The 25,453-nt window shown below is 32.1% G+C and overlaps 1 protein-coding gene across 1 annotated transcript in view; it reads right to left on the bottom strand.

Annotated features, from left to right (window-relative positions):
* Positions 1–25,453, bottom strand: part of LOC148279023 (uncharacterized) — a 61,570-nt gene that overhangs the window by 14,561 nt on the left and 21,556 nt on the right. The window contains exon 2 of the mRNA XM_088230556.1: positions 288–403. Coding sequence (XP_088086682.1) covers positions 288–403 — 116 coding nt within the window. The remainder of the gene's footprint in view (positions 1–287; positions 404–25,453) is intronic.

Here is a 25,453-nt window from a genome sequence, read left to right as displayed (position 1 = left end):
TACATATTATGTACTTACATGTAGATACAAATTAATGAATTGTTTGAATCACGGCTCGCCACTGGTCATAAGCCGTGTAAATTTGAATCAGGCTGTGGTCTAGTGGCTAGTGTTGCGAACCCACGGATCAGAGGTCCGAGGTTCAACCCCACACTACCCCAACTTGATTTCCATGCTCCATAAGCACGCTAATATTTCTTTGTCAAAAAAAAAAATGCGTAGACTTCCATATTCTGTCGACAAAAATGTTCTCTGTCTCTGTTGTAATATGTAAAAAGGGACGTTACCTTCTCATCGCTGATGCCGTGATTGACCAGGAGAGCCAGACCCTTCTCAGTGAGTGCCTTGTTCAGCTGGTTCCCCACGCGATGGACTACGGACTTCATGGGGCAGATCTCGGTACCTGAAACAAATCGTTAAAACCTTATTATTTATTTTATTTATTTATTATTTATTACTTATTATCTATTTTTTATTTTTTATCACTTATTATTTATTTTATTTATGTATTATTTATTTATTATTTATTTATTAATTATCATTTATCATTTATCACTTATAACTTATTATTTATTACTTATTACTTATTACTTTTTACTTATTATTTATTATTAAGTATTTATTATTTATTACTTATTACTGTTTACTTTTTACTTTTTACTTATTATTGATTATTGATTATTCATTATTTATTATTTATTACTTATTAATTATCATTTATTACTTATTATTTATTACTTATTACTTTTACTTATGATTTATGATTTATTATTAATTATTAATTCTTAATTATTGATTATTAATTATTAATTATTAATTATTAATTATTAATTATTAATTATTAATTATTAATTATTCATTACTCATTACTCATTACTCATTACTCATTACTTATTACTTATTATTTATTATTTATTATTTATTATTTATTATTTATATTTTATTATTTTTGTTTATTATTTTTGTTTATTATTTATTTATTTACATACATAAGTTTACTGTACATTATTTGAGACGTAAGTCCCACCTCCATGGGACTAAAAGTCCTGTGTTGAGATGGGACGAGCAATTATATGACACAGACACGTGAGTATATCACCACGAATATAGGATAAGAAACATAAAAAATAATTTTAAAAAAACATATATGAGGGTACTATTTGCAAACCCGGCAAAATCCATCTTTCTATATTTTGAGCAAATCACAGTATAATTTTAAACTTCAATTTTTATTATAATCAGTAAATATTTTATACGTAAGCAGTGATGACATAAGCATGATTATGTCAAAAAACAGTAGTGAATGAAAAAAATTAATTTTATACATTCCAACTTTACAATACTCAAGTAGAGGTTGCCATGTTTGCAAGAAACCCGATAATTTAAAAGTCAAGTTCATACAAATAAAGCCGTATTTTTAACTGACAATGTTATAACCATTGTAAAAAGTTGTATTCTGAATAAGTACCAATTAATATCTCACTTTTTTTAGATTTTGGATTTTGCCGGGTTTGCAAGTAGTACCCTCATATATGGCACATCAATATGGTAAACAGTAAACTCAAACATTCAGAAAATCATCAAGGGGGTTCCTACTACAAAATAAATGTGGGAGGGAGCACGAAGATAGAACTCGTAACAAGGAAGACAGAGACGCTGTTCTACGGTAGATGTTTGTGTGAAATAGATTCAGTCGGTGATTATCAGTGATTGGGGGATGCACGCATGTAAAAGACGACCGGCGTGTTCGTGATTTTTAATTTATTTTGCTATAACAGGGCTAAATTAAAGGAATAGGAATTATTAAACGGTATGACTCCATTTTTTTTTTCTCGAATGTCTGAATTTTAGAATATTCCGTCTTATGCTTGTGGTCACATCACCGCGCGCAAATGTATTATTTACCACAGTTTTTTTAAGAGTTAAGGATATTTTGACTGTTAACCTTCAATACTATATTTTAATTCGCGATTTAAAACATAATTAATCAACATTCAGGTTTATTATGTAATGTAATTATTACAAACAGGTTTTTGCTAAGCTCCTATTAAAAAAGAAAAAAGCTAGAGAATGTTAGGAATCAAATTGCTGATGAGATAAAATTTACTTCCTTGTATAGTGATTGTGGTTACCACCATTAGTCATTAGTACATTTGTAGCAGTTTATAAAACCTTGGATGGATCTACGAATGTATTTTATTACAATCATATTATTTATACTGTTACTATAGTCCTTAAAATATAGCTCGATTAGAATGACAGTTGTCAGCAAAAGTGACGACATAACTTTGTAGTAACGTCTAAGGAGTGATTTATATTGACACTCGAAAAATCATTAGTATCTGGCATGTTAATTTATTTTTTCAATACAATACTTGACATATAAATCAACAGAAATATATAAAATCAGCTTTAAAACAAAAAAAAAAAACAAAATAAAACTAATTATTAATGACGTTCTTACAAGGTTACATCATTTTGCAAAAACGTAAGACATGGGACAAATTGATCGAATAAAAAAAAAATCATGCGGTGTTGTTCGTGGAAAAAAGTATAAATGTCTAATTTTTTGGTGAAAAAATTAAATTAATAAACATAATAAATTATTATGAAAATAAAACTTTGTTTTTAGTGTTACACTATTTTATTCTTTTACAAGAACACTACTAAAGTTTCGGGAGAGCACTCCTCCCATCGACGAGGGACTAATAACAAAGTTTTATTTTTATAATAATTTATAATGAAGTGTTACGAAGTGAATGCCGATTCAAATAAAAATATTGTTTTTGCGTTTTTATATCAATTTTCGGAAACGGAATTTCATGTTTGCATGAAAAAACTGATAAAATCGATTTAATCAGTGATCAGTAATTTCCCATCACCAGTGACATTAGTTTGACAGCTGTCGTTTTTCTCAAGCTATATTTTAAGGACTTTAAGTAATTGAAGGATTTGATTACAAAAAATGATCCAGGCAACAAATAAAACAAACTCTTCCTTTCCATTATGTTTTATGCCAACTAAAACAAAGGGCTCTTCTTGGCCTCATAGAATCAGGGATACGTTTTTTTGTAATATATACAGGGTGTTCATAAAACCCTGTCACATCCGAAACCACGATGATCAGTATGAGCAAGAAGACATATTGGCACATAAAAATATTTTTTTAGAATTAATATTTTTTTTAAAAATAAAATATCAAAAAAATCAAATGGTTGCTTACTTCTGCAGGGGAAAAACGAGGGGAGAATGGGGGAGCCAGATACCCAGACAACCGAGCTCCCCTCACGTCTCCCCTACTGAAGTAAGGAACTAATTGTTTTTTTAAATATTTTATTTTTGAAAATTTTCTTTCATCTAAATATTTTTTTTAATATGCTTATATGTCATTTTGTTCATACTGCTCATCGTAGTTTCGGATGTGACAGGGTTTAAAGAACACCCTGTATACAGGGTGTTCATAAAACCCTGTCACATCCAAAACCACGATGATCAGTATGAGCAAAAAGACACATTGGCACATTAAAATAATTTTTTAGAATTAATAAAAGTTTTAAAAATAAAATATCAAAAAATCAAATTGTTGCTTACTTCTGCAGGGGAGAAACGAGGTGGGGGAGGGGGAATCTGATACTGCGCCGCGCTTCCCTAACCCCTGCAGAAGTAAGCAACCATTTGTTTTTTTTTTATATATAATTTTTTTTTTATTTCTGTGTCCTAAATATTTTTTTCAATATGCTAATATGACTTCTTGCCCATACTCATCATTGTGGTTTCGGATGTGACAGGGTTCAAAGATCATCCTGTATGTATTTGTATAAATTAATCAATTTTCCCTCTCTGTTACAACAAATTTAGATCTAAATATGGAGGAAATCCAGCCTGTCTACAAGCATTTAGACAGTTATTTATTTATTAATATACACGGCACGCAGTGCCTTTTACCTTATAAAGATACATATATTTAAAAGAATTAAACACTTTAATATAATGTGAAAATCACAAAAATCAAATTGAAAAGTATTATGTTACATAAATACTATGACACAGCAGTTTCGTAAAAATAACATTTTTTTAAATATTTTTTTTTTTTTTTTAAGCCTCCACTAAATAACATATTTAGATGTAAAAAAATAATTAAACAATGTGTGCAGATAAAATTTTAAAAGGAAAAAAAATGTTATTAACATATTACAACAGAGACGAAGAATATTTAAGATAAGGTAATATAGAAGTCTAGGCATCTACAGGGCTTATGACCTGTCAATGGCTGGTTTAAGTGACCACTTTACACATTATGTAACATTCACTATTCTGCCCATATTTGAACATCTACATTCATTCAATTCTTTCATCTGTTGATGTTTGTGAATCCTGAGGGGTGGGGACGACGTGTTGGCCTCTGTCCATACGTCCTCCTCCCCCCTCCTTAATCTGCATAGAGTTTGTATTCCTTAGGAATATTTATAATAACTTTCCTCTATGCGCCGCTGACAGAGAGTCCCTCAGGACTCTATAACAGCTGCGGGTGGATGGTGGGCTTAAGGGTCTCCCCTCAATGTTGATGTTTGTGAACATGTTTGTGATTTTTGATAAATCCACCTGGTCCATGAAGAAGTATAGAAATTGACAAAATAACATTTTCAGGCGCTGCCTAGTATGTAGGTGAAATAATTCAATTGGATGAATCTAACCCGCATAAATAAAGGTTTCAGCTCTTTAACTTCACGAACATCAACAGATGTAAGAATTGAAGGAATGTAGATGTTCAAATATGGGCAGAATGGTGAATGTTACACAGTGTGTAAAGCGGCCACTTAAACCAGCCATTGACAGGTCATAAGCCCTGTATATTACCTTATCTTAAATGTTCTTCATCTCTGTTGTAACATGTTAATTATAAACAGCTCCCCAGGGAGTTGAATCCAGTACTTGTCTACAAAAATTTGGACAAACTCAAAACATTGTTAATAATTTTTATATTTATATCCTTTAAGAGGTACAAAATATAAGTTTATTAAATACTATAAAATTCATTTGTCTCAAATTTTTATTTTTATTTTTTTTAAATAATAATAACAATCAAAGTAATTTAAAAAATAAGTATACGTGTAAATTTGGTACACAATAGTACCCCTAAAAATGTAAACATAGAAAGCACTATAATCTAAAAAATGTAAATTACCGTTCACCATCTTTGAAATGATTAAATTGAGTTGATTTATTTAAACTACACTTTGTGCGATTGCCTGCCAGTAAATAAATAAAAATAATTGAAAATAAAATAAATAAATAAATGTCAATCCACCCTATGTTATTTATCATATGGCTGTACGTTTATTATCGTTAAAAATAATATTTATTTTGTGATTTTAAAACAGCTGAAATGTGTAAGTGTTGCTTATTCACATAAAAATCAATAAAATATATTATTTGCACAAAAATACGTCAAATTAAATATGTTATGTTTTAATAACTGCAGTATAAATCGCTAAATCATCGATAACAAAAAACAAACTAAACAGTCGATATCGTCAACCGATCGCGTGATCATGAATGGTTATCGATACGTTTACATAAGTACACCTTTACCTCAAGAGAGACGAAGAAAACATCATTGATACGAAGCATAAATTAACTATGTTTCAAGTACAGGTAAACGTCGTTTTGCGCCGGTTCGATTTACGCCAATTTACAACTACGCCGGTTCGTGCCGGCGCGGGATTCCCCGGTTCGGCCGATCGGACGATTCTAATAGCAGACACACTTTTACACGTTGTTTTATTCTATTACCGTGTACGCGAGCAGCCTATTGTGTGTGTTAAATTGTTTCAGAGTTAGTTTTCATTTTGTTTTTAAGAAAAATAAAAATGTATGATTACATTTTTTATTTTATTATTACTAAAATTAAAAGAATGTTAAAATATTTGTAGTTTATGCTATGATTCTGCAAGAAAGGAAGCAACATGAAATTGGATGCTTTTTTCAAAAAAAGTGTGAGAGTGTATTGTATTTATCTACCGAGCGACTACAAAGCCGGCTCCTTAAACATCTCGATACGTACACTCCGGAAGATAAAAATACAATAACTAATTCTTTTTTAAAGTGGCAACTTTCTTACGCCTTGATACTCTTATATGTTAATAGGGCAGAATCTAGCGATATTATTTTTTGCATCTAGCCACTTGTTTCGGAAACTGATAGTTATATCAGAATTTGATTCGGCTTCAAAATTTACTTACTTCTCTCTTATATGTAATTCACCGCTGTAATTGGGCCTCCTGGCCTGTTGTGGTGCAAAAATAAAATAAAAAATAAAAATATTATGAATAGGCTTTTAAAAAAAAAAAGTGCCAGCCTCAAAACTGCTCGGTGGTACCATTTTTTTTCCACTTTTCATGCGTAGATAAACGTACCGAGGGGTTCTAGACCCGTCGGTATAAACCGATGTACTTACATCAAAACTTTATGGTGGGGGGGATCGGTAGTGTATCTTAGTAGTCGGTCGGGAGACTTTTATCTTCAACTATGACGTCATACTGAAGCTATGTTATTTTGGTGCGTAGATATGTGTACCGTCACGAACGCTTCCCCTTGTTTCGTATCGATGTACCTACCCAAAACTTGAAGGTGGGGGTCGGTAGTGTATCTTTGTAATCGCTAGAGAGAATTTATCTTCAACTATACCGTCAAGGTGAAGGCATGATGTCTTTATCTTTCCATCGTGATCGAGGCCCTGCTCGATTTCCTTTTGCAAATTTTTTACCTGCTAGTAGAAACAAAATAAATCGTAAGTATCCACCCACCCTGATTTTACCGGGCCGGGTGGATTGGCACGATATGTATGAAATGGGCCTTTAGGTGTCTGAGTATTATAATTTATGTGTAATATAAAATAACAAACACAAAGTCTTTTGTAATGACTGCGCAAATACAAACGTCAAGTGGATTAAAGCAACAAAAGATGTGTACCTTGCCTGTATAAAACGTCACCTTGTGTACATGAAATATTACTACATATTTTATACTTAAAATATTTGTAATGAAAGCGAAGTAGTTAGCACAAGAGTCACATAGTTCGTTCGTGTGTGACGGAAACGAAAACGAAATATCTACGATATTGGTTGCGCTAGAGTGGGAGAGAAATATGGGACCGTCCATACGCTCAGTAGCTGCAAGACTTGTTGTTATCTAACTTCTAATGTTATAAATTTGCTTTTTATTTCGTTTTTAAAATATCACTTAAACTCTAAACTTCATTTTCAAATAATAAAAAAAAATATTAAAAATGTAAATAGGGACTTGATTTCTTTTTGTCCATGCGCTCTGTAGCTGCAAGACGTTCTGTTATCTAGCTCATATATATCATAATTGGAGACGAGGAACTAGAATCCTAACCGTCCATGCGCTCTGTAGCTGCAAGACGTGTTGAGATATTTATTTATTGTACAGCGCCCTTGAGGTGATTTTCACAAAAATGGCGCTATATAAATTATCCAAACATTATTATTATGGGATACGAATAGGGTCACCATTAGTGACCGACCGAAATTTCGGTTTGGCCATAAATAAATAAAGCACTACGTTATATAGCTTTGGTCCCGTAAAAAAGAAAAGATCTTTGTAGGCATCATTAAGTCATTCCTCACAGAACTTCGTGTTTCGTGTGCATGGTGCATGGTGTACCCTGTCCAGGGTATTCCAGTGTTTATGGGTTTCAATCAATTTTTTTCTTGTATAAGATTGCCTTACATCAAGAACTGGTAGAATTTTAAACAGCTCTTCACTCGGGGACCTATATGGCCTTCTTAGAATTTCTCTCAAAACAGAATTTTGAGCTTTTACTAGTGGGTCTAATATAGTTCTAGCAGCTCCTCCCCAACCGACACACCCGTAGGCCAAAACAGAATTACAGAGTCCATAATATACACTTTGTATGTCTATCACAGACAGTATATTACGTAATGGCTGTTGTTTTCTCTTAATAAATAAAATAAATATAAATAAATATCAGGTGAATTTTATAGAGCTACTAGCGGACCCGACAGACGTTGTCCTGCCCGAACGTTGGCTTGCCTGCTATTAGCTTGGAAAAATATTTTTTATTGATTGGTAGGTACCTAGGTACTTGTTTATAGTTTAATTCCAAAACATAAAATAAATATTTTTTCAAATATGGCATTCTTTTTGCAAACGTCAAACTCCGGTCTTCTCACCAACATAGGAGTGTACTTATATATGAATACGATTTTTTAAATGTATTGAATTTAATATTATTTTAGTATTACCAAAAATCCAATAAAAAGAAACAAATGGGTAGAAATTATAAGGAATTTAAGGAAAGAATCTGATTGAGATCCACAAAAAACAAATGCTGTTTGTAAACATTCAAAAACAAACTTTTTTTATACACAAAAAACAACATCTTTCCATTTTTTTGCAAATGCATTCTCCGCAAATGCAACTCTGGTAGATCGATGAATTAAACATTTATGCTCCTAACTTATTTTTTACTTATTAGATTGAAGATTTTAATATCTACGAACACGCACAGCGCAAAGATATATGTTTCTCTGAAAACCGCACGTAAATTGGTTAAAACGTTTAGGAGATGTACGGTGACATCACACGTACAGAGGAATTATATATATTAAGGTGATGTTTTTAACACTTGTGCAGGGGGCGATAAGGAACACTTTTCCTTTGAAAAACGCAATACGCCAAAAATGTCGCTTACGTTGTTCTGTCAATTATGGCTCGATATGTACGTACATATCTAATTTTAACTAACTTAATACAATAATTTATATCAAACTTTCGATTGTGTTCTTTTAATATATGGTTTATACGCAATAGTAGAGTGTGTACGCAAATGTAGCAATAGCAAAGCATTGCCGGGTTCAGCTGTCTTTTATAAAAATAAAACAATTTTAACTCTCTTAAATTTGTGCTAACTAAAGTATGTAATTAAAATTGACAATAACGGTAAAATGTACCATTGTTATCTCTGTACATAATATAAAAATAAATACATAATATTATCTAAATTAAAGATAAAAAATATCTACAAAAAAACACCGTCGTTTTTTTTTAAATTTGCAACTCAAATCATGAATCATGGTCGTGTATAAGCTGGCAAAACTCAGCCTTAATCACGTCTATATGATTAGGTATGATATTTCTGTTTCCATGCGAATAGCAATCGCATCCAAATTAGTTATAGGCAATAAAAAACATAACTATATAAAAAATGAAGAAATTATATAATAAATTAACAAGTGTGGGTCTTATCGCTGTAGAAACCTAAACGTTTTGATGTGGCTCCCAATTTAAAAAGAAAGGAAAACGATTTACCGATATTTAAGATGTTTCTACAGTACTTTGCTATCGACGCGCTTAAAAACATGCTAAGCATTTGAGCGATCACAGTGAAAAATAATGAACATGATTAAGTATTCGCAGTCATAAGTCAAGGCGTGTGTAATCTCTAAGTCAACGCTCGTGTCGGTTTGTTTTTTGTTTTACTCGACGATTACTAAAATCGGCGTTTACTTAAAAAAATTATACAATATATTGCTTTTGCAAAATAGTCAGGAGTATCTAATACAAAAAAGTGAAAATTAAACTAGAACTACTATGGCGACTGCTTTTCTTGACATTTGACTTGCCAACCGCCGGCTTAATGCAATGAATAGCACGATAATAAATAAATAAATAAAAATAGCCGTTTTGAAATATTTTCCATATTTGTACCGTTAAAATTATACGTCGCGAAACGTTAATATGTTGACATTTAATATTAGGTGTTCTGATGCGGATGTTCCATTGTGATCGCGAATACGATAAACAACCACGGTGAGAAATTGTTGTAGCACGTCGATAGTTATTTGTGATTGAGCTACTGGGTCCCGATTACAATGGGAAGTTAACAGAGTTATCTTTGACTGTCTATAAAGAAAAATCGATATTTGTGTACGAAAATGAGTATATTTGCATTAACATTTAAAGTATCTTCGTCGGTAACTTATAATTGAACATGTTAAGAAGAAAAACATGTATGTATATTCTGCTTTCCATACAGAAAACTTAATTTTACTTTGTAGATAAAATTGAAGATAAATGTTATCTTCCCATTATAATCGGGCCCCAGGGCAGGCCCAGGGGGGGGCGCGATTATAAACGCTATCTTAATCGGTACATATAGAGACGGTATAATGTAAGATCGATATTTATGTACGAAAATTAGTATATACATACATATTAACATTTAAGATATCTTCGTCGGTAACCTATGTTTAGAAAAAAAAACGTATACATATTATATTTTTCATACGGAAAACTTAATTTTACTTTGTAGATAAAATTGAAGATAAATGTTAACTTCCCATCGGAATACGTGCCCTGGGGTGGTATTCTAAATCTCTCTACCCCCTAGAAAGTTATTCATTTGGGGATTTTTATTTTTCGCATGCGTTTACACTTTGCTTCATATATGGCCACATTAAAGATCAAACGTTAAATAAGTACGAATACGTTTTTTTTTTCATAGTCTTTATTCAATAAAATATACACATTATTACAATATTCATACATTATAAAGAAAACCAAGTATTAAAATATATTTTGTCCCGGTAAACTATTCAATAATAGTTTGTCATCGGGTGCTCAGACATTAGTTTTAATTAATAATCAAATAAAAATAGTACAGACATAATACTGATTAAACATGATGCTTTTCATTTAGAACAACCGTAAGCATTACCCAAAACACTAAATTAAGTTAAATTGACCAAACCGTGATAGTTTTTAAATTTTTTTTAAACAATTTCATTCATAATTTGACGTTCAATCGTCAGTGTGGCCATATATGAAGCAAAGCGTAGTCGCGTGCAAAAAATAAAAATCTCCAAATCGACCACTCTCTGGGAGGTAGAGATGATTCAGAATAGCACCCCTAGAGTGATATTCTGAATCTTCTCGCAGGGGGCAGAGTAGTTAATTTGTGGATTTGTTGACGGAGCTAGGACCATCCAATAACACATAAAAGCGCCCTGTTTTATTTGCCGTCTTCGGATGTACTGTATACAAATATAATAAATAATTTTAAAAAACAAAAAAGGTACTGACACAGAAAATTTAATTCTGATACTCCTTCTCAAAGAAAAAAACAAATTGGTTCAGTTTCGGGGTGCGTAAAACGGGACAACGAAGCGTCAATTTTGTCGATTAGAGTAAGGCGTAATCAGTCCGATGTACAGTTGTCTTTTTCGCATAGTATCGGGGAGGTTTGAATTCTAACGAAAAAAAAATGTAAAAATTATAGGCCAATTAAAGTTTTCTATAATATATGAGTAAAGGCGGTGGAAAAAAAATAATAAAAAAGGGTACACGTGAAAAGCCACTCCGTATAATTCCACTTGTCAAAAAAAATATAAAACAATAACTCCATTTTTAATTATTAAAAGTTTATAGCATATAAATATGGTATGACATAAAAAGAAAAGAAAAATAAAAGAAAAAACAAATTAACATATGCTGATATTACGAAGACATGATTTATTTGCAGTTTACATTTTTTTTATTTTTAAAAAGGGTGTCTATCTGTTCTTTCCATGCAATTCCAAGACCTCAAACCTACTTTAAACTGTACCAGTGATTTAATGTTTTGTAGTTCCTTAGTTAGAAGATTGAAGGATCTTGGACCAACATGTGAGGAGTGCCTCTGTGCGAACTTAGTTCTGCATCCTGGAACGGACAGTACACTATCGGATCTATTACTAATACGATTTAAATTATTACTAAACAATTCCCTATTCAAGTTATTTCAGGCACTGAAATAAATATAATTTTCTAAAACTAATGAGTTCACTCTCTACGTATAATTTATAACTAGGAAATAATCTACGTTTTTTGTAAATTATTTTAATTATATTTTTCTGTGCAATTTCTATTGAGCGACTATGCGCGTCTAAGACTCCTCCACGCGCTATTATACCATATGTTATCGAAGACTGAATTAAAGCGTAATATACAATTTTTATTTTTTCTTTTAACTGTTGTAGCCATGCATACCTTGCGCGTCCAAGACTCCTCCTCACGCTATTATACCATATGTTATCGAAGACTGAATTAAAGCGTAATATACAATTTTTATTTTTTCTTTGGTTAAGATATTTTTCAGTCTTTGGAAAATATAAGGTAAATATCTGAGTTTATTTGTTAGTTTAGCTTCTCCCATTTTAGCCTATAATCTGTATATACCCAAATATTTATAGCTTTCCCCTAAACTTATTTTGTAGCGCTTATTACAAATATCAACATTACATTTTAAATCATGGATTTTAAATGACAAATTCTGTGAAGGGCCACTTTTGTTTGAGATTTGAAAAAGCAAATACATGTTTTTTTCTTGATTTAAACTAAGTAAATTTGACAATGTTTAAGTGTGTCCGAATGCTTGCAGACTGGCTGGATTTCCTCCCTAGGGAGTTATTCATATTTAAATTTATTTCAACAGAGAGGGAAAACTTCCCTTCTCAAAAATGTCTTCCCTTTTCTGTTGAAATAAATTTAAATATGAATAACTCCCTAGGGAGGAAATCCAGCCAGTCTGCAAGCATTTGGACATAATCAAACATTGTTGAATTACTACCTGGTAAAAGAAAAAGTCTAAAAATTGGAAAATTGTTTTCGGGCGTTGTCAGATAGTTATTTAGTTCAGCCAGATGAATCTCACCCACGTGATAAAGGTTTCAGCTCTTTAACTTCACAAAAGTCAACAGATGGAAGAGTTGAGGAAATGTGGATGTTCAAACATGGGCAGAATGGTGAATGTTACACAGTGTGTAAAGTGGCCACTTAAACCATCCAATGACAGGTCATAAGCCCTGTAAATGCTTCCATATTCCCTTCTCAAAAATGTTTTGCCTCTCTGTTGAAATAAATTTAAATAAGTAAATGTGTTTCAAACCAGTTATTAACTATCGTAATTTTTTTTAATGTGGAGGAAGCGAGGTCTGTATGCAAAGACAGAGTGATATGGCGTTCTATCTACGGGAAAACGCCGTGATGGTTAGTTTGTTTGTTGTTGTTCTGTTCGGGTTGCTTCTATTCTGCATTTAATCTCAATGTCGGGGTCTAGATTCTCAGTGATGATAGTACCCCACGTTCTTTTGTTTTGTCCTCCCCTTACGGGGGTGGTATTCGGATCCTCTGCCTCTGACCACCCAGGGAGTCCTTCCTTATCCAAAGTCGTTCTCTTATTGTAAATATCCGTGTTTTTACTTATGTTTTGTGTAAGTAATGTTTGTTGTGTAACTATAGTTTTAAAAAAATGTTTTTGTATATTTGGATACGTTTATTTATGTAAATTGTTTGTTGACATATTTTTTTGAATAAAAAAAAACAGAGGCATTGTGGGGGTCCCGAGGGGTGGGGACGACGTGTTGGCCTCTGTCCATACGTCCTCCTCCCCCCTCCTTAATCTGCATAGAGTTTGTATTCCTTAGGAATATTTATAATAACTTTCCTCTATGCGCAGCTGACAGAGAGCGGGTGGATGGTGGGCTTAAGGGTCTCCCCCTCAATGATGATAGTACCCAAGATCCTGAACTGTTTCACTCTCTATTTACTATTTACATTGTGATGACTCTCTCGGCTAAAAACCATAAATTTAGTTTTGTTTCCATTAATATTTTAACCAAAACGTTCACCGACGGAGCTAATCTTATCAAGCAGTTCTTAAAGGTCTTGTATATTGTCTGCAATTAGACGGTGTCATCTGCATATCTGATATTATTGATGACTACGCCGTTTACCTTCACACCGAGATTTGTACCAATCAGCGCTTCTTTGAAGACCGAGTCAGAGTACAGGTTAAACAAAGCTGGGCCGAAAATTATTTAACAAAAATGGCGCGTTATAAGTTATCTTTATATATATATATATAACTCCTCTGTAGGTGTGATGTCACTGAACTCCTCCTAAACGGCTTAACCGATTTACGTGCGGTTTTCAGAGAATAAATAAATATAGATCTTTGCGCTGTGTGTGTTCGTAGATATTAAAATCTTCAATCTCATATGTAAAAAAGAAGGAGCATAAATATTTTATTCATCGATCTACCAGGGTTGCATTCGAGGAGAATGCATTTACAAAAAATAGAAAGATGTCATTTTTTTAAGTATTAAAAAAGTTTGTTTTTGAATGTTTACAAACAGCATTTGTTTTTTGTGGATCTCAATCAGATAATTTTCTTAAATTCCTTATAATTTCCACCCATTTATTTTTTTTACTGGATTTTTGGTAATACTAAAATAATATTAAATTATTGCATTTTTAAAAATCGTATTCCTACATAAGTACACCCCAGCGTTGGTGAGAAGACCGGAGTTTGACGTTTGCAAAAAGAATGCCATATTTGAAAAAAATATTTACTTTATGTTTTGGAATTCAACCATAAACAAGTACCTACGTACCTACTTATTAATAAAAAGTATTTTTCCAAGGTAATATCAGGCAAGCCAACGTTCGGGCAGGACAACGTCTGTCGGGTCCGCTAGTTCATAATAAAATTAATAATACCAAGATATTAAATTAAATTCAATTAATTAAAATAATACATTAATAACAAACTAAAAATTTAAGACGAACTTATTATAAAAAGACAAAAAATACATAAAGAGACTCTTTTCAAAATAGTAGGAGTGCCCTGCTCCGAAAAACCCCTTCGGATACATGGAACAGATCAACATCCAGAGCGTAGCCCTTCCAACGGCAGGGTGGTCCTGTATATCGGAATATGAAACAATCCATGCTGACGCTGTCTTAGGTAATTATCAGGAACATACAAACCAATGCTCGTCATAATCTCGGATTATCGACCATACCGCGCAACAATCGATAAAAACGTGTAGTCAAATACACATTCCTTCTATAGTCCTTAAAATGTAACATGAATAGAATGACAGTTGTCAGAAAAAGTGACGACATAACTTTTTAGTAACGTCAAAGGAGTTATTTATATTGACACTCGAAAAATCATTTGTATCTGGCGTGTTAATTTATTTTTTAATACGATATTTGAAACATAAATCAACATTAATATATAAAATCAGCTTTAAAACTAAAAGAAAACTAAAATAAACCTAATTATTAACGACGTTCTTACAAGGTTACATCATTTTGCAAAAACGTTAGAGATGGGACAAATTGATCAATGTAATTTGATCGAATAAAAAAATAATTAATATGATGTTGTTCATGAAAAAAGTATTAATGTCTCATTTTTTGGTGAATAATTGTGTTAAACACACTATAATATGTTTTTTTTGCGTTTTTATATCATTTTTTGGAAACCTTGTTTCGTGATTGCATGAAATAACTGATAAAATCAATTTGATCGCTGATCAGTAATTTCCCATCACTAATGAAATTAGTTTGACAGCTGTCATTCTAATAAAGCTATATTTTAAGGACTATAGTCTCTAAACTGTTGTAGCCATGCATACCTTGGAGAAACTCGGTCGGGTAGAGCCAATGATATTTCAACCTTGGGCAATGGCGACTTATCATGACAGAGATTATTTTGCGAAACACATTATTACAAATGCATGTACATTTTCATAAGAATGTTTCTACTATTTCCGTAAAACCAAGTACATAAATTAACACACATTGTTGGAAGATTTCACTGCTTTGTTGTCTAAAACATAATGGTTCCCTACACGGAACTGCTGGCAAATATTTTTATTTCCGACATATACATAGTTTAGGTGGGGACATAATATTTTACACGAGGTTTTCCCAAAGCAAGAATTATATTTTACCCAAAACCCGAACGACTTTCTCAGAGCGACCTCTCCGCAATCGCGCGGTGTTCAATATTTTGGAAGAGCGCATTAAGCTCTCAAGGACAAAAACTATTTTCAAGAAAGAGGTTAAGAGGAAACGCGGTCTGACTTTCCTTCATACAAACATATTTCCGTATTTTCTCCCCGGATTATGGCACCAGAGCGGTGATTTATTTACACACAATAGATATTTACCGTTGGCGTGTCTATCATTTTGATTTTTGATCATTTATTTCTTATGGGAGCTATAGTATTGTGCAAATTAATGGTATAAAATTTCTTGTAATTATAAAATACGTTTTTGAATAATATTTTGAGTTACAGGTGATGTACAATCATAAAATATTTTTTATTTAATAGGATTTATGTCCTTCTTTCGCTTTTATAACAGCCTGAACACGTTTTGGCATGGAATCAATTAAACTTCGGCAATTTTCTTTTATTCTGTCATCTCGAAACCACATCTGAATAACAGCTTCTACCATCTTTATCTTGGTGGTGCAGTCCAATTGTTGTATCCTAGATTTACAAATCACCCACAAATTTTCTATGGGGTTAAGGTCAGGTGAATTTCCAGGCCAGTCTAAAAGAGTTATCTTTTTATCGTTGAAATACTTAAGCGTAAACTTTGATACGTGACAAGGGGTCGAGTCCTGTTAAAATACAGCCCCACGGCTATTTTATTATATTATCTATTTATAGGCTATTCATCATTCCGTCTATTGGTATCAAACATCCGGTCCCCATATACAAAAAGCAGCCCCGAAACATCTTCAACAATGTTTTGAGTATGTCCAAATGCTTGCAGACTGGCTGAATTTTCTACCTAGGGAGTTGTGAATATTTAAATTTGTTGCAACAGAGAGGGAAAACATTTTTGAGAAGGGAATTATTATTATAATTGATAACTTATTTAGCGCCATTTTCGTAATAAAATACCTCAAGGGCGCTTTACAAAGTGATTATATAAAGATATAAATTAAATTTTAAATTTTTGATTTAAGAAAAATAATGTACTTTGTCACCACATGCTAAGAATGGGAAAGGTACGGATACTCTTTCTTTAAAAAAAAATCAAATCGGTTCAATTTTTAGGTGCGCAAAATGAGACAACGAAACCTTGATTTTGTCGATTTTAATTTCGCATAATCAGTCCGGGTGCAGTTGTCTTTTTCACACACCATCGGGAGGCATTGGAGAGAGTCGCAGAAAAACGTTTATATTATTTATTTTACATACTTTCACATTACATTTGTTTTATCATGTTTTAAAATAAACTAATCTGGGGTTACTCCGTGTAAATCCATTAGCGATAAGATTCAATAAGACTAGCTAACGAAAAACTTTTTCTCATCGTTCATTTTATTTAAATTTCATAATTATTATTATTATTTTATATAACTGAAGTGATACGGAGTAGCCCTCTACACATTTTTATTGCATTGTATTTAGTAATACGATGGAACCTCGTTTTACAGTTTCGAATCAACACGGTCCAAAAAAAATTTTTATAATTTTTTGAACGTTTATTTATCAATGAGTCATAGTTTCAATAATATATACTCCAGAATTGATTGATTGCGTCTGTCCCTTATACTCGCGCACAAGAATTTGAGCCTTATTATAGTGTTATCACCGCTGAATAAGGGTCATCATCGTCTGTTCAAATTGTATTTGTTTTTTTTTTAAATGACTTATTATTTTCTTTAAATAAAACAATATTTCTTTATATTTATTCATCATCTTCCCTTACCGCACCTAATGGTGCATAGGGCACTGTATTGGTACACCAAACGAAGCGTATCTGGATAATTTTGTTACATGAAGGTAAGATGATCAGTTTTACGCGTAAGACTGATCATCTTACTTTCATGTAACAAAAATAATCAAGATACGCTACGATTGCTGTACCAATGCAGTGCCCTATAAACCATTAGGTGCGGAAAAGGAATGATGAATATAAAAGTCTAGGCATCTACAGGGCTTATGACCGGTCATTAGCTCGTTTAAGTGGCCGCTTTACACACTGTGTAACATTCACCATTCTGCCCATTTTTGAACATCTATATTCAATTCTTTCATTTGTTGATGTTTGTTAAGTTAAAAGCTGAAACTTTTATTTATGCGGGTGAGATTAATCGAATTGAATTATTTTTCCTAGATACTAGGCAACGCCTGACATTTAAAAAATTTTTTTTTTCAATGAATGTAGGAGAAATAATTCAATTAGATGAATCTCACCCCCATAAATAAAGGTTTCAGCTCTTTGACTTCACAAACATCAACAGATGAAAGAATTGAAGGAATATATATGTTCAAATATGCGCAGAATGGTGAATGTTACACAGTGTGTAAAGTGGCCACTTAAACCAGAGATGCTGGTGAGATTCATCTAATTGAATTATTTCACCTACATACCAGTACAATTAACAGCTCCTCAGGGAGTTGAATCCAGTCCTTGTCTACAAAAATTTGGACAAACTCAAAATATTGTTGAAAATACAATGATTTTTTCATTTAAATTATTTCTTGACAATTCTTGATGGAATTCCATTGTTATGATGTAATAACTTATATTTCCATATAAGTTATTAATTTTAAAAATACTTGGTACACTTCCACTTCCATTGCAATATTGCGTATTGTATCTTTTTCAACTTATTTTTAAATGTACCTACACTTAAGATAATATTTAGTTTTATATAAATTACCACCCTTACACTGTATAATATTCACCAGTCTGAAGATGCCCATTAGAGGGTGAAAGCGCTAATTGGTCAAAATAAAAAAGGGGAAGTGTACCAAGTATTTTTGAAAATACAATGAGTTTTTATAAATTCATTTAACATGCGTTTTGTGTTTTTTTCCTGCTGGTCTATTATTTTGGTGTATTTGTAAATATTGTTTTTTGTAATAAACGTTGTTTTCTTAAAATATATGAATATTGTTCTTTTTTTATGTTGTCAATTTCAACGTCTGGAATATGTCTAACTTCGCTTGCTTCTCAATATAAAAATAAGTCTAACTAAACTATTATAAGGACGTGTGATGATTGCATCGAAATGACTGTTAATTAAAAACTCTAATACGATAAAAGATAAGAGAGTGAAAGGCTCATTCGTCACAGTCAGTCTCGGATGGATGTCCCAGTTCTGGGGAAGTATTTCCAGAAAGTAGAAATTGGGTCACGAATACGGGACAACCGCGCCATCGGGCAGTAGGCAGCAGAAGGCAACCGACACGCGACAACAAACACAGGTGTCGTCCAGAAACTAAACAACGAAATCCAAATCGGTCATTTCTATTGTAAAAATCCATCTTGCTTTGCGATCGACAAATTATTTGGCAATTCCATTATACAAATTGAGACTTGCATAACGACATTCTCGCTTTTGGCAATTTTATTATACAAATCAAGACTTGCATAACGACATTCTCGCTTTTGGCAATTCCATTATACAAATCGAGACTTGCATAACGACTTTCTCGCTTTTGGCAATTCCACTATACAAATCGAGACTTGCATAACGACATTCTTGCTTTTGGCAATTCCACTATACATTTGTTTGCATTGGTTGAATTGTTTGCTTCAAATATATAAAGATAAAATAAATAGTAGTATTTCTAGGTCTCAAAACATAAGTACGCGACCTAGAACAGGTGGTAATATCTTGATTCCTAAATTAAAAACAACTACTGCACAACATCATTATACTTACAGAGGAATATTTTTCTTTAAGGAAATGAACAAAGATAATAAAAAGTACAGTCAGGAATACAATATATTTAAGAAAGAAGTAAAAAAATACATCTTTAATTCTTTTTTATGTAACACTGTTTGAAAACATCGTTAATATCTTTTTTGTAATTTATATATGTTATTTTAAAAATATTATTGATTAAAATAAAATAATCTATTGTAAGACGTCACTCCCCATTATGTACACAAGAATTGTTTATTTTTTTTACGTAATGGGAAACGTTAATGTAAATATATGTATTTGATTATTGTAAAAAATTGTATTTAGTTGTAATATTGTATTTTAATTTGTTATTAATAAAAATAAAAAAACATATCGAGACTTGCATAACGACATTCTTGGTTTTGGTAATTCCATTATACAAATCGAGACTAGCATAACGACATTCTTGCTTTTGGCAATTCCATTATACAAATCGAGACCTGCATAACGACATTCTTGCTTTTGGCAATTCCACTATACATATCGAGACTTGCATAACGACATTCTCGCTTTGGGCAATTCCATTATACTAATCGAGACTTGCATAACGACATTCTTAAGTCATCGCAGTCATAAGCCAACGCGTGTGTAATCTCCAAGTCAACGCTCGTGTCGGTTTGTTTTTTGTTTTCCTCGTAAATAAATACAGTTCACTGGCGAAAAATCGTATTGCGTTTGCAAAATATTAAGGAGTATCTAATACAAAAAAGTGAAAATAAAATTACTATTATTATGGGGACTGCTTTTCTTGCTTTGCTTGCCAAATGCCGGCTAAATGCAATAAATATCATGATAAATAATAAATAAAAATAGCAGTTTTGAAATATTTACCGTATTTACACCGGTAAAATTCAAATATGTGATTGCGCAGCAGGATTATACGTCGCAAAACGTAAATATTTTGACATTTAATATAAGGTGTTCATGGATGTCGCATTGTGATCGCGAATACGATAAACAACCATGGTAAGAAATTGTTATCGCGTCGCTTATTAGCACGTCGATAGTTATTTGTGATTGAGCTACAGACGCCTCCAGGAGTCCCTATCGCCAGCCAGCACTTGAGCTTCCTCCCAAGTCAATTCCACGTCCCTTAGTTCCAACGCATAAATAATAGTTATTTAATCAAAAAAATATTTGCACATGACTAGCAAAACATAAATTAAGAAAAATAGTGGAGTTAGTGATTTCTGCCGGCTCGCCCACGATATTTAAATACGTTAGATAATTTGAAATGAAATATTTTGTCCATCAGGATCTCCGAAAATGACAAAATATCGATAACACTGAGACAAAAATATAAAACATTCATTTGTAAGAAAGAGATGTAATCTAATTAGATCACTAAGCAAGACACATATATAATTTTAATAAGATAAAAAGAGACAGTGATTATCAGGCGATCATTTCCTAACCTCAGTTACCACACATTGAGTCGAGTGAGTTTTTTTTACAAAGTATGTTTAAGTTCTCTGTAAGTGGTCTTCCATATTCCCTATTCATATAGGTTTTCCATCTCTGTTGAGATTAACTCTCGAAAGGGTTAAGTACAGTATTTGTCGACTCACATAAACTGAATTATTGTACAAGAATATCAAAATAAATCAAATTCGATTGAGATTGTTATGGCTCAACTATAAGCCTAGATGTAGGTGAAGATGGTTTTGCAATTCTGGCGTTGGTACTAATTACATAACAGGATCTAGCGAGAGATGTCTAGGTGGAAATAGTGTCCGAATTGCATAAGGTAGCCGGCCAACTTAGCGAAATTAGATTTAGGACGACTGACCTATGCGAACTAAATATAGTTAAGAACTAAGTAAAGAAGTTTAGATAAAAAATATAGGAAGGTGTGAAACCGATCAATTTTATCATTGTCACACCTAAATAAGTTTTTATTTATGGCAATTTTAAAAAATAAATAAAATATGTTTTTTACAAAAATTTTAAATAGTGATAATATTTAAGTTCACATTCTTTTTATTGAAGACATGATTTAACCTAACTTAAAATTTAAGAAAAATACCACAAAAAAATATGTAAAATAAAACACTTTTATTTATTTAAAAAAAAACTCAATTTAAACTTCTTTTATAACTTTCCTAATCAATTTATTACTTTAAAATCATTAGAACTTTAACATAAATACTTTGTTTCTTTATGAGTACCAGTAATAATAATAATCATGGTTTATCAACAAAAATAACAATTACTTTATCTACTACATACACACTTAGGTAATAGATTTCTCTGGATCATGTCTAGTCTGCCTAACTAGGTACGACCTGTTTTAAGGCAGACATTTTTATGCAAAACAAACAATAACATTACCACCTTCTAGTTTATTTATTATACAGTTATACAATAAACCTGTACATAAGTTTAGTCTAAATTTCAAGAGGCGTAACATGCCGGTCGAAAAGTTTTATATTTTAGTCACATAAAACTAGCTTTAAAGTATATTTTTTTGTCAGAAATACCTTACAAAATAATTGTTTTATTAAATGTTTATTTACAATATTTTTTAATGGCGCGATTTTGAAGGAACGGCGTTGTAAAATGGCCAAACCGTATGATTTTCTTACTTTTTATCAGACCACGTCCCAAGTAAGCCGTGAATATTTTTCCATTACAGTTATAATAAAACATATTGATAAAAACGTGACTTTCGCGATTTGATGACCTTTCCATATTAAATTATTTATTATTTAAACAATGCTTAGTTATCGCAAAATGGCAAAATGCAGAGTTGCGACAAATTAATCATATTAGCTGTCCTAATATTGATTTTTCTTCTTTTTCAGCCTCGTTCTCTCCATTGCTGGATTTACAAAAAACATAGATTATTTCCTAGTAATAAATTATGCGTAGAAAGTGGACTCCTTAGTTTTAGAAAGTTATATTTATTTCAGTGACTGAAATGTGTTTATTGGAATAGGGAATTGTTAAGTAATAATTTAAATCGTATTAGCAATAGATCCGATAGTGTACTGTCAGTTCCAGGATGCAGAACTAAGTTCGCACAGAGGCACTCCGTACATGTTGGTCCAAGATCCTTCAATCTTCTAACCAAGGAACTACAAAACATTAAATCACGGGTACAGTTTAAAGTAGGTTTGAGGTCTTGGATTAGCATAAAAGGAGCAGATAGACTAACTAACTAACTATCACGCCATTTCCCCGGAGGGGTAGGCAGAGAGGATAGAACGCCACACCACTCTGTCCTGGCACACTTCCTTTGCTTCCTTCACATTCATACATCTTCTCATGCACGCACGTCGATTATTCCGACTTTTCACATGACCACTTTCGAGAGTTTGTTGTACTTGATCATGCCATGTCTTTCTCGGCCTTCCTCGACTTCTACAACCAGACACATTCGCATCATAAATCTTTTTAGCCGTTCTTTCATCATTCATTCGCTCCACATGACCGAACCATCGCAAAAGACCTTTCTTAATTTTGTCGATAATGCTTAACTCAGCCTTGCATTCTGCTCTAATTTCGACATTAGGGCACCTATCATACATTGTTTTTCCGCACATTCGCCTGAGGGATCGCATTTCAACAGCATTCAGTCTACTTTCGTCCCTTTTTTTCCAACTCCATGCTTCCATAAAATAAATGCATACTGCAAATAAATCATATTTTCGTAATTTCAGCATATGTTAATTTGGTTTTTCTTTTATTTTCCTTTTCTTTTCTTTTCATGGTCATGTCATACCATATATATGAGCAATAAACTTTTTAATAATTAAAAAAGGAATGGCCCACGCTCAGACGCTGTAGTCTTTGTGGGCATTTTTTCCAATTCATGTTATAGCTTAATTTTAAGGTGTATTTTTCTAAAGTGTATTTTTGTAATTATATTTCTATGTAAATAATATATGTATGGAAAAATAAAAAAAAAGGCTTCCTCCAAACATTTCCACTTTTCTCTATCCCCCACTTTTCTCATCCAAGTTCTACCGCCATCGAGGCAATGTCGTTGGCCCATCTTTTTTGTGGCCTTCCAATACCTCTTTAAGTTTGCTCATGGTCTCCACTTTATTATTCTGGGTGTCCACCTGTCATCATTTTGTCTCGCAGTGTCCTGTCCACTGCCGTTTTAATAAGCAACTACAGCCTACGGGAAATTGGATACAAAAAATGTTTTTTTGCGCGCGGTAAAAATTAGAGCATTAAATTGTACAGTAAAATTTCTTAAAAATGTACGAAAAAAATAATAATAAATATTTAAATAAAAACGTACTACTTTGAATGACGTCACTGGTTCATATGAACCATCCAATGATATGAGAGCTGTGAAGGATATCCGGTTTGGTCACCGTAAATGAACCAATCGGAAGAACTGTCATAGAACAACCTCTGACGTCACACGCGGAGTTATTTCAGAAACACAAAACATTAAAAAATCATAGCGCTGATAATACGGTATATAAAATAAAAAATAATAATTTTTGGCTTAGTTTAATATTCCATAAACAAAAAAAAAAGGAAAAAAGACACTGAACTTTCTCATTTTGCTGTACGATACGTAATATCTACGACTCCGGTTCGACATCTTATATCTTCATTTCTTAAAGGCCCTTTACGCGTGAACAATACAATATTTTTTATTCTTAGAACCATAAAGGATTTTGAATCAGTTAAAATAATGAAACTCTTGTATATATCCTTAGTTAGAAGCCAATAAGAGTACAACTCTACTATATGGTCCCCTTTTTACAAAATTCAACGAAAATTTTAAAGTAAAATAAAATAATAAAAATATAAACAACTTTGTTTTAAACCACTAATTTTTATTTTTCACCGACCGGTTTCAAAGCAAACAAGCTTCTTTGTCAAGGTTTACGTAACTAATGAATTGATTCCTTTTTATTTTATTTCTATCATGTTCACTAAATACTACACGTGGACCCAATAAATCTTAAAGATTCATTAATTTCAAACTGCATATTCCTATAGAACAAATCAACAACATGTATTCGTTAAACTTTTTGAATTTACCTACTCTGGAGGATCGCAGAAAAATAACTGACCTAATATTTTTATATAAAATCATTAATTCTAATTTAATAAAAATATTAATATGCTAATACGTAGAACTAGACAAAATAGTCTATATTATTGTCACCCTTCTCAAACCAACTATCTTTGTCACTAACCAATACCGCGTATACACAGACTAGGAAACGAATGTACCTCTCATATCGAAATTTTTAACTCAAGTCTCTGTGAATTCAAATCATCTCTTTATGAATATTTTATGATGTTCTAAAGTAACGATTAACGAATTATTAGCAAAAGCTACTTACGCTAATGATCTTTGTGTTTATTTATTTTATATTTTTTATATATTTTGTATGCTGACATACATACATGTTTTTTTTTTTTTGTATATCTAACCAACTCATTATATTGTTATATTGTAAAAGGCACTTGTGCCGTATAATAAATAAATTTTAAAAAATATATATTTTTGTCCCAGGACTCGACCATTGTCCACGTATAAACGGAAATTTGTAGGACAAAACATTGTTTCGAGACATGGTCGCGGAGATAGACGAGCATGCTATTTCCGCGGAAAAATTGTTACATTACAATTTTATACAAAAAATAAAAATCAAAGATTGACAAAATAAAAATATATTTTTAAAAAATAACACTATACCATGAAGAGAGGAGAGGGGATGGGAAGGAAAGAAGAAGGATAAGGGAACAATTTAAATATTTAGATAGTGACATTTTTATCTTGATTTAAATGTAAATAAAGAAAGGGCGTCTCTAACATTAGTGGGTAGATTATTCCACAATCGCCACAGCGGCTACTACTGAGAAAGAGGAGGCAAGAAAATT

This window comes from Micrasema longulum, unplaced genomic scaffold (assembly GCF_059751315.1).
Source record: "Micrasema longulum isolate JH-2025_06_02 unplaced genomic scaffold, ASM5975131v1 h1tg000780l, whole genome shotgun sequence".
Lineage (NCBI taxonomy): Eukaryota > Metazoa > Arthropoda > Insecta > Trichoptera > Brachycentridae > Micrasema > Micrasema longulum.
Note: the sequence above shows the minus strand (reverse complement) of the source record. Positions and strands in the feature narration are given on the sequence as shown.